At 37.4% G+C, this 12,013-nt stretch overlaps 1 protein-coding gene across 2 annotated transcripts in view; it reads right to left on the bottom strand.

Annotated features, from left to right (window-relative positions):
• NECAB1 (N-terminal EF-hand calcium binding protein 1) overlaps positions 1-12,013 on the bottom strand; it is a 276,794-nt gene that overhangs the window by 62,070 nt on the left and 202,711 nt on the right. For both annotated transcript variants that reach the window (XM_060287190.1, XM_030862858.2), the window contains exon 7: positions 4,615-4,736. In XM_060287190.1, coding sequence (XP_060143173.1) covers positions 4,615-4,736 — 122 coding nt within the window. The remainder of the gene's footprint in view (positions 1-4,614; positions 4,737-12,013) is intronic.

Here is a 12,013-nt window from a genome sequence, read left to right as displayed (position 1 = left end):
GAGATTATCAATCGGTGTGTACTTATTGCCATTTTGTCAATTGTTTTGGGATTTTTAAAGTTCTTTTTTGTTCCTTACTTCTTTTTTTTGCTCCCTTCCCTTATGATTTGATGACTTCCCTTGTGATTTGATCTTCAATGTTATGTTTGTATTCCTTTCTCTTTTTTTGTGTGTACATCTATTATAGATTTTTGGCTTGTGGTTACCATGAGTTTTATATATATATATATATATATATATATACACTGATATATTGATATATATATATATATAGGTGACTTTAAATAGTCATGGATATATATATATATATATATATATATATATATATATATATCTCCGTGACTTTAAATAGTCATATATATATATCCGTGACTATTAAAAGTTGTTAATCTTTTAAGTTCAAACCCATTTTAACAACTCTGCATTTTTACTCCCATGCCCGCATTTAATGTTTTTGACATCATATTTTACATTTTTGTATTTTATATCCCCTAACTATTGTGGATATAGATGATTTTACTACTTTTATCAATTAACCTTCCTACTAGCTTTATATGTGGTTGATTTATTATCTTACTACATATTTCCCTTTACTAATGAGATTTCTCCTTTCATAATTTTCATATTTCTAGTTGTGGCTTTTTCTTTTCTGCTTAGAAAAGTCCCTTTAACATTTCTTGTGAAGCTGGCTTGGTGGTGATGCTGTCTTTTAGCTTTTTCTTGTTGTAAAACTTTTGATCTCTTCTTCAAATCTGAATGAAAGCTTTGCTGTATAGAGTATTCTTGTTTACAGGTCTTCCCCTTTCATCTCTTTAAATGTATCATGTCACTTTTCCTGGCCAGAAGAGTTTCTGCTGATAAGTAAGCTGATAGCCTATGGGAGTTCCCTTATATGTAATTTGTTGCTTTTCCCTTACTGCTTTTAATATTGTCTCTTCATCTTTAATTTTTGCCATTTTATTATAATGCTTCTCAGTGTGTCACTTTGGGTTGAACCTGTTTGGAACTTTCAGTCATTCCTGGACCTGAATTACTGTTTCCTTTCCCAAATTAGGGAAGGTGTCAGTACTGTGTTCAACTATGTTCTCTGCCTCTTTCTCTTTCTCTCTCTCTATTGTCTTCTGGGACCCCTATAATGCAAATATTAGTACACTTGATGTAGTCCCAGTGGTCTCATAAATAGTTCTATTTCTTTTCTCTTTCTCTCTCTCTATTGTCTTCTGGGACCCCTATAATTCAAATATTAGTACACTTGATGTAGTCCCAGTGGTCTCATAAATAGTTCTATTTCTTTTTTTTCCTTTCTTCCATTCAGCTTGAGTGATTTCACTACTCTGTCTTCCAGCTTGCTGATTTGTTCCTCTGTAGTATCCAATTTATTGTTGATTCCTTCTAGTGCATTTTTAATTCCTTCTAGTGCATTTTTAATTTCAGTTTTGTATACTTCATCTCTGTTTGGTTCTTCTTTACATTTTCTATCTCTTTGTAAAAACTTCTGACATTTCTATCTCTTCGTAAAAACTTCTGACTTCTGACATTTCCCTCTGTTTTGTTTATCCAAACTCTTCTCTCAGGTTCTTTGAACATCTCTATGATAATTAACTTGAACTCTTTATCAGATACATCACTAACCTCCACTTCACTTAGTTCTTCTTCTGGAGTTTTATCTTGGTCCTTCATTTGGGACTAATTCCTCTATCACCTCATTTTTCCCAATTTGCTGTTTTTATTTCTAAGTATTTGGGAGGTTTGTTACATTTCTTGACTTTGAAGAGGTGTCCTTTTGTAGGAGATGTCCTATGTGTACCTGTGGTGCACTCCTCTATGGTCACCAGAGGTACATGCTTTAGGAGTGCCCCCTTTTTGTGTTGTGCGGGTCCTTCCATTTTGGCTGACTGACTACTGTGGCTGATCTAGTTGGTGTGGCTAGCCCCTGTCTGGTTGATTGCCAGGCCTTGCCTTGGGCAGAGGATGCCAACTACTTGTGGGCAAGGGCTGGTCATGACATGGCTGACCACAGTGTCCTGGGATTCCTGGGGCTAGTGCTGGACCAGTGGCAGGTGGATCTTGGTGCTGGGGTGGGTGGCTGTAGGGCCACAGGTGCCAGATCTAGTCTTGCCCTACTCGTGTATGAGGCAAGTTCCAGACATGGCTTGCTGCAGGGTCCAGGATGTCCCAAAGCTGGTGTCAGCCTGCTCGTGAGTGGGGCTGGATCCCAGGGCAGCTGGCTGAGGGGTTCAAGGTGTCTCAGAGCTGGTGTCTCAGAGCTGAGGCCTAAAGGGTTGGAGTCAGCTTACTAGTGGGCTGCAATGAGGCCTTGAGCATACCAATCCTAATTCCAGCTCACTGGTGGGCAGACTCGGGTTCCAGGGTCTCTGAATTCTGGGTCCTGAGGGTACCAGAGTTGATGTGTAGGCTTGTTGGTGGGTGGGTCTAAGTCCCAGGGGATCCTGGGGCTGGTGCCTGCTCAATGGTGGGTGAGGCTAGTCCTAGGGCTAGTGCCAGCCCATTGGTCAGTAGAACTATGTCTCAGGGTCTCTGGCTGCAGACCCCTGGTGGGGGAGTTTTCCCAGATTTGGTGTCAATCCACTGTGGATGAGGTTGGGTCCCAATGGCAGACTGTGGGGCCCTGTGATTTCTTGAGGCTAGTGCCAGTGCTTTGGTGGGTGAGGCCAGGTCCTGAGCCCTCTGGTGAGTAGGATTGGGTCCTGGAGCCACTGTAGACTCAGGGATTCTTAAGTCAACCAGCTTGCTGGTGGGTGAGCCTGTGTCCCCACCTGACTAGCTGCTTGTCTTGAGGCATCTTAATTCTAGTGCTCACAAGCTGGTGGGCAGGGACAGGTCTCAGCACTAATTAGCTAGAAGAAGGATTCCAAAGTGGTTCCTGCCATCATTAGTGTCCTTGTGGTAGAATGAGCTCCCCAAAATAGCTGCCACCAGTGTCTGTGTCCCCAGGATGAGTTACAGTTGCTTCCTGCCTCTCCAGGAAGCTCTCCAAGATCAGCAGGTAGGTCTGACTCATTCTCTTTTCAAGTCACTACTTCTTACCTGTATCCCAGAGCATGTGAGAATTTTTGTGCACATTTTAAGAGTGGAGTCTCTATATCCTACAGCCTTCTGGCTCTCCCCAAGGTGAACCCTCCTGGCCTTCAAAGTCAAATGTCTGGGGGTTTAATTTCCTGGTGCAGAACCCCAAGCTGTAGACCCTGATGTGGGGCTTGAACCCCTTGCTCACTTGTGGAGAAGCTCTGTGATTGTAATTATCATTTCATTTGTGGGTCACCCTCTTAGGTATATGGATCTTGACCATACCACTTCTCTGCCCCTCCTACCCATCTTGTTGTGATTCCTTTTAATGTATCTAGTTGTGGAATATCTTTTCTGCTAGTCTTCTTGTCTTTCTCATCAATAGTTGCTCTGTAAATAGTTGTAATTCTGATGTGACCATGGGAGAAGGTGAGCTCAGTGTCTTCCTATTCCACCATCGTGGCCACTACTACAGTGGTTCTAAATGAGCTTCATGATTTTTCCTGTACTTTTGATACTGACCAGGAGAAGATATTGCCCCAAGTAGTCCCTGATCCTAAGAAGCTACATGAGGAGTAGAGCTGAATCCAACCTACAAGCTGGAGCCACATCCAGCTGAGATCACTCAAATCACAGTCAAACATAGACCCATGAGAGAAAAGAACCAAATATTTCCAGTTGTAATCACTGAGATTTTGAGGTTGTTTCACTGTAAAAAATGACTAATGATCCATTACCCCTAGACAAATAGCTTTACTTTCTGGGGAGATGGAGATACTAACATCTATCTTATAAGGTGTTAGGATAAAATAAGACAGTGTTCAAGAAAGCACTTTGAAATCTTTCAAGTACAATCTGTGTAAATACAGACTATATCTATACATTGATTTTCTGAAATGGTAGATATTTAAATATTCATTTATGTTAAAATGACATGTTCAAGTGATATGTGCAGGTACATACAGATACATATATACATACATATGCATATATATTCATACTTTATAAAAATTACTCTACTTAACAACATAAATTTTCATATTTCAAAGTATTTTAAAGTAATTAATATAAATTACATGGTTAAAATATGATGACCTAATGAATATTATTGAGGTCTCAATCATATACTACATTATGCACTTCAAAAGCCACTATAATTTTAGTCCTGTTATGAAAGGAAACAATAAACTTTTTCTAAAATGAATTTAGAGTATGCTTAACCAGGCTTGGGGATCTGGGATTAGGGTGCAGACTAAAGGGCACCTCCTTTGCTTGGAGATGATGATGATTTCTATAGGTCTTAAGTCTTTCACATATTAGGTGGTTGAGTCACTTTCTTCCCTACCCAACATGTCTCTGTGTACTGCCCAAGTACAACTGCTAGGATTCTGACAGAACTGATGATTAGGATCACCACCCTAGTTCTTAATATCTTAGACCTTTACCACTTTGGTTTCAGACAAACCTGTTCAGTGTAAGAAAAGCATTCCATTATTATTGTTTTAGCTGCCTTTTGGTCCTTTTTAAATAAGTCAATATGAAGATACAATTGAGTCAACTTCAAGAAAAATGACAAAGTTTCATTACCTGCACCATAGACATTAAACTGAGGGCTGTTGGGGGAGAAGATTTTGTGTCTCTGGACTCGACGACTTGATCGTTTTCCAGGCCATTGAATCGACAGGACTTCTGGTTTGGTTGGCCCTTGTCTTGAACAACAAAGACAATATTTAACCTCAGTGTCAGGGCTTCAGTCTTTTACCTCAAGGAACACATCTTCAAAGATCAGACACAAATATTTTCTAGTGTAGTGAAATGAAAATTTATGAGAACTATGGCTTGGCAACATGGTCTAGAGATACCTGGTAATGTGGCATTATAAGTGAAACTAAGGAAAAGAGGGGGGAACATGGCAGAGTAGAAGGACCTTGAGCTCACCTCCTCTCACTAAACTCAATATTTTGTAATAACCTATAAAGGAAAAGAATCTGAGAAAGAAAAAAAAATATATATATATAACCGAATCATTTTGCTGTACACCTGAAACCAACACAACATTGTAAATCAACTATACTTCAATAAATTATTTTTAAAGTTATTAAGCAGAAAAAAAAGAAAATACATTGGGCTTTTTTTATTCTTGTAATTTAAAAGTTTGAGTAAAAAATCATACCTTGATTTGTAATTTAAGAAAAACTAGTTTCTTTTATTGCCCAAATTATCAATGGAAAGAATGCTTATTTGTACACTTCCATAGTATTTTGTTTAGTTTGAGAACACCTATGGAGTTTGTTTTTCCTTTTATTCAGTTTTTAACTTAACTGTTTAAATCAAAGCTAAATATCCATATAGTTAAAAAGTCAAATAATTCTATAAACTTTTTTCTACAAACAGGTTCTCCCCTTCACCATATTGTGCCCTCATTCTCCTTATACAAAGGCAACACTTTTCAACAAGTGTTTATTTGTGTTTATCTATATATAACAATACTATCTCTTGGGGAGGTGTGACCAAGATGGTAAAGTAGGGAGACTCTGAGCTCACCTCCTCCCATGGGCACAACAAACTTACAACAATTTACAGAGCCACTATTGACAGCAACAATCTGAAGACTAAAAGAAAAGATTTTCCACCACTAAAGGAACCACGATGAGATGAGTGGGACAAATGGAGATGCAGTATAGTCAAGAGCCACACCCCTAGGTAGGCAACCCACAAAGAGAAAGAAAACCACAATTGCAGAGGTTCTTGCCAAGAAGAAAGGGGCCCAACTACCACATTGAGCTCCCAACCCTGGGGTTCTTTACTGGAAAGATGAGCCCCCAGAACATCTGGCTTTGAAAGCCAGTGGTGCTTGCATACAGGAGACCTGGAGGGCTGTAGGCAACAGAGACTCCATTCTTAAAGGGTACAAACAAAATCTCACACAATCTGAGATCCACAGTGAAAGAGTAATTTAAAAGAATCCTGGGTCATACCCAAGCTCTCCAGCTGATCTTGGAGAGCTTCTCAGAGAGGCAGGAGGTAACTGCAACTCTCCCTAGGGACACAGAGAGTGGTAGCAACCTTTTTTAGGAACCTGCTCTACCACAAGGACACTGGTGCTGGCAAGCACCATTTTGGAATCCTCCCTCTCGCATATTAGTGCTGGGGGTTTACCTGTACTTTAGCAAATTGGCATCCATCCTGGGAACCACAAACCCAGCAGCCAGCCACAAGAGACCCAGCTCTTCCCACCATCTGCCCCAGGACCTGGTCTGTCCCAGTCCCAGGTACCTTGGACCACACAGCTATCTGCCCTGAAACCCAATGCTGCCCAACAGTGGACTGGCACCAGCCCTGGGACTCCCCAGACCATGCAGCTAGCCACACTGGGACCTGGCCCTGCCCATCAGCTACTACAAAGCTGGGCCTAGTAGCCAACTGGGCCAGAGAAAAGCCCCACCTGCCAGTACACCCATAGTAATTGGTCCCACTATAACAGAAGGGCCCATGAAGTCCACATAGTGGGTATGCCTAGAGTATATAGCTCTGGTGAACAGAGGCAAGTGTTTTGCCAGGCCCAATATGATGTCTTCTATAGAAGTCCACTTCCTCAAGATCAGGAAACATAACTGACCTACCTAATACATAGAAATAAAACAAAGAATTTGGCAAAATGAGGTGACAGAGGAATATATTCCAAATGAAGGAACAAGATAAGACACCAGAAGAAGAACTAAGCAAAGTGGAGATAAGCAAACTACCCAATAAAGAGTTCAAGCTAATAATCATAAAGAGGCTCAACAAACTCAGGAGAAGAATGGATGCACACAGTGAGGAATTTCAGTTAGATAAAAAAACTAAACACAGCTGAAGAATACAATAACTTAAATAGAAATACACAGAGGGAATCAAGAGTAGAGTAGATGATACAGGAGGAAATGGATAAGTGCCTGGAAGACAGAGTAGTGGAAATCACCAAGGCTGAACAGAAAAAAGGAAAAATAATTTTAGAAAATGAAAATAGTTTAAGAGACCTCTGGGACACCATCAAGGTAACTAACATTACCATTACAGAGGGCCCAGAAGGAAAAGAGAAACAGAGGAAGAAAACTTACTTGAAGAAATAAAGGCTAAAAACTTCCATAATCTGAGAAAAAACAACAGACATCCAAGTCTAGTAAGAATAGAGGATCCCAAACAAAATGAGCTCAAAGAGATCCACACCAAGACAAACTGTAATTTAAATGGCAAAAGATTATAGATAAAAAGAGAATCTTAAAAGCAGCCAGAGAAAAGCAACTAGTTATGCACAAGGGAACTCCCATAAGACTATCAGCTGACTTTTCAGCAGAAACTTTTCAGGCCACAAGCAAGTGGTAAGATACATTTAAAGTGATGAAAGAAAAAACTTACAATCAAGAAGACTCTACCCGGCAATGCTATTATTCATATTTGAAGGAGAGATAAAGAGTTTTACAGACAAGCAAAACCTAAGAGTTCAGCATCACTAATCTAGCTTTACAACAAATGTTAAAGGGACTTTTCTAAGTGAAAAAGGAAAGACCACAACTAGAAATATGAAAATTATGAAAAGAAAATCTCATTGGTAAAGGAAAATATGCAGTAAAGGTGGTAGATCAACCACTTATACAGCTAGTAATAAGGTTATAGGACAAAAGTAGTAAAATCATTTATAACCACAATAAGTAGTTAAGAGATTTACAAAAGAAAAGGATATAAAATATGAAGTCAAAAACATTAAATGTGGCAGGGGGAGTAAAAATGCGTTGTTGTTAGAATGTGTTTCAACTTAAGAGATCAGCACGTTTAAATAATCACAGATATATATAGGTTATTATATATAAATGCCATGGGAACTGCAAACCAAAAATCTATAAAGAGATATACACACACAAAAAAGAAAGGAATCCAAACATAGCATTAAAATATCCATCAAATCAAAAGGGAAAATAGCGAAAGAGCTAAGTTACTAAAAAGAACTATACAAAACCCCCAAACAATTGACAAAATGGCAATAAGTACATATCTATCAATAATTACTTTAAATGTAAATGAACTAATCCTCTAATGAAAACACAGAGAGTGGCCTAATAGATTAAAAAAAAACAACAACAAGACCTGTATATGCTGTCTACAAGAGACACACTTCATATCTAAAGATACAGTTGCTGAAAGTGAAGGGATGGAAAAAGTATTCCATGCAAATGGAAATGAAAAGATAGTTGGGTTAGCAGTACTTACATCAGACAAAATAGACTTTAAACAAAGATTGTAAAAAAGAGACAAAGAAGAACATTACATAATGATAAAAATCAATTAAATAAAAAGATATAGCAAATGTAAATGTATACACACTCAACATAGGAGCAATTAAATACATACAGCAAATATTAACAAACATAAAGGGAGAAATTGACAGTAATACAATAATACTAGGGAACTTGTAAGAGCTGGTTCTTTGAAAAGATAAACAAAATTGATAAACCTTAATCCAGACTCATCAAGAAAAAAAGGAGGGCCCAAATCAATAAAACCAATAAAATCAGAAGAAAAAAAAAGGGGGGAAGATACAACTAACATCACTGAAATACAAAGGACCATTAAGAGATTACTAGAACAAATACTTGCCAACAAATTGGGAAACGTAAAAGAAATGGACAAATTCCTAGAAACATACAATCTCCCAAGTATGAATCAGGAAAAAAATAGAAAATATAAACAGACAAATTACCAGTAATAAAATTAAATCAGCAATCAAAAAAACTAAAAACCTCCCAAATAACAAAAGTCTAGGACCACATGGCTTCACAGGTGAATTCTAGCAAACACTTAAAGAAGAATCAACACCAATACTTCTCAAACTATTTTAAAGATTGCAGAGGAAGTTAAGCTTCTGAACTCATTCTATGAAGCCAGCATCACCATGATACCAAAACCAGCCAAAGACACCTTGAAAAAAGAAAATTACAGGCCAATATCACTGATGAACATAGATGCAAAAATCCTTCACAATGTATTAGCAAACTAAATTCAACAAAAGACTCATACACCATGATCAAGTGGTATTTATCCCAGGTATGTAAGGATGATTCAATATCAAAACAATCTATGTGATACACTACATTAAGAAATTGAAGAATAAAATTCATATAATCATCTCATAGATGCAGAAAAGTCTTTTAACAAAATTCAACAACGATTTATGATAAAAACTCTCCAGAAAGTGGATATAAAGGGAATATTCCTCAACAAAGTAAGGCCATATATGACAACCCACAGCTAACATCATACTTAATGGTGAAAAGCTGAGAGTATTTCCTCTAAGATCAAGAGCAAGATAAGGATGCCCATTCACAACTTCTATTCAATATAGTATTGGAAATCGTAGCCAAAGCAATCAGACAAAAAGGGAATCCAAATTGTAAAGAAAAAAGGAAAACTTTCACTGAAGATGACATGATACTATATATAGAAAATCCTAAAGATGCCACCAGAAAACCTACTAGAACTAATAAATGAACTTAGTAAATTTGCAGGATAAAAAAAATACTATACAGAAATCTATACACTAACAATGTTTCTATATACTAACAACAAACTATCAGAAAGTGAAATTTAGAAAACAAGCCCATTTATTACAATTGTATCAAAAAGATTAAAATTTCTAGGAATATATCTAACCAAAGAGGTAAAAGTACTACAGTCAGAAAAATGTACGATATTGATGAACTGAAGATAACACAAATGAAAAGATATACTGTGCTCAATGATTGGAAGAATTAATATTGTTACAATGAGCATACTACCCAAGGAAATATAAAGACTCAGTGCAATCTCTATCAAAATAAAAATGGTATTTTTCTCAGAGCTAAAATAAATAATTCTAAAATTTGTATTTAAACACAAAAGACCCTGAATAACCTAAACGATCTTGAGAAAGAAGAACAAAGTTGGAGGTGTCATGCTCTCTGAATTCAAAATGTACTGCAAAGCTATGGTAATCAAAACAATATTGTACTGGCACAAAAACAGACAGCTAGATCATGGAGCAGAATAGAGAGGTAGAAATAAACTTACCCTTACATGATTAATTAACCTAGGATAAAGGAGACAAGAATATACAATGGCAGAAAAGACAGCTTCTTCAATAAATGTTGGGAAAACAGCTACATGCAAAAGAATCAAACTGGACTACTTTATAACACCATATACCAAAAAGAAAAATAAAGAAAAATCAAAATTGTTTAAGGACTTAAATGCAAGACCCAAAACTATAAAACTCCTAGAAGAAAACATAGGCAGTAAGTTCTTTGACATCATTCTTAGCAATATTTTTCATACCTGTATCCTCAGCAAGAGAAACAAAATGAAAAATAAATGAATGGGACTGCATCAAACTAAATAACTTGTGCAGTGAAGGGAACTATCAACAAAATGAAAATGCAGCCTACTGAATGGGAGAAGATATTTGAAAATGATATAACTAATAAGGGGTTAATATCCAAAATACACAACTAACTCGTACAACTCCTCAACATCAGAAAAACAAACAAGTCAATAAAAATGCGTGGAGGACCTGAACAGACATTTTTTGAAAGAAGACATAGCAATGGCCAGCAGACATATGAAAAGATGCTCAACATCACTAATCATCAGGGAAATGAAAATCAAAATCACAATGAGATATCACCTCCCACCCTTCAAAATGGCTGTTATCAAAAGGACAACAATAAACAACTGTTAGTAATGTTGTAGAGAAAAGGGGGGCCTCGTGCACTGCTGGTGGGAATGCAAATTGGTACAGACACTATGGAACATATTATAGATGCTCCTCAAAAAATTAAAAATAGAACTACATATGATCTATCAATTCCACATCTGAATGTTTTTCCAAAGGAAAAAAAAACTATAATTTGAAAAGTTGAAAAGAGGTACTTCCCTGGTGGCACAGTGGTTAAGAATCTGCCTGCCAATGCAGGGGACGTGGGTTTGAGCCCTGGTCCGGGAAGATCCCACAAGCCATGGAGCAACTAAGCCCATGAACCACAACTACTGAGCCTGCTCTCCAGAGCCTGTGAGCCATAACTACTGAGCCCATGAGCCACAACTACTGAAACCTACATGCCTGGATCCCATGCTCCACAACAAGAGAAGCCCCTGCAATGAGAAGCCCGTGCACAACAATGAAGAGTAGCCCCCGCTCACCTCAATGAAGACACAACACAGCCAAAAATAAAATATAAATAAATTAATTAACTTTAAAAAATGTTGACAAGATATACACACCCCTGTGTTCATTGCAGTATTTTTTTTTTACAATAGCCATGATATGGAAGCAACCTAAGTGTCCATCAGTAGATGAATGGATATGTGTGTGTGTGTGTGTCTGTGTGTGTCTATTTACATATATGACATATGTATATATATACATACATATGTATATATATTTGTGTTTATATATATATATATTCACACACACACACACACAATGGAATATTCCTCAGTCATCAAAAAAGAATTATGCTAAGTGAAGTATGTCAGAGAAAGATAGACCATATGATTTCACTTATATATGCAATCTCAAAAACAAAATGAGCAATCATAAAAAAATAGAATCAGACTCTGTTACTGGGAACAAACTGGTGGTTGCCAGAGGGGAGGGGAGATGGGAAGAGTGAAATAGGTGAGGGAGATTAAGAAGTACTAATTTCCAGTTACAAAATAAATGAGTCACAGGGATGAAATGTACAGCATGGGGAATATATTCAATAATATTGTAATAACAATATGGTGACAGATGGTAACTAGACTTATTGTGGTGAACTTTTTGCTATCTCTTTCTTTTTCAGTTTTAGGCTTTAGGTATCAAATTCCCTATATGAAAAGCTCAGGCCAAAGATATATACATGGAAATGTAAGGAACTTCCAGGAAGGCTGTTTAAAAGGAAGAATTGAGCTGAGAGGCTGCCTATTCTTTCCT

The sequence above is a fragment of the Globicephala melas genome, chromosome 17 (assembly GCF_963455315.2).
Source record: "Globicephala melas chromosome 17, mGloMel1.2, whole genome shotgun sequence".
Taxonomy (NCBI): Eukaryota; Metazoa; Chordata; class Mammalia; order Artiodactyla; family Delphinidae; genus Globicephala; species Globicephala melas.
The sequence above is the reverse complement of the archived record's forward strand: the minus strand, read 5'-3'. Positions and strand labels throughout refer to the sequence as shown.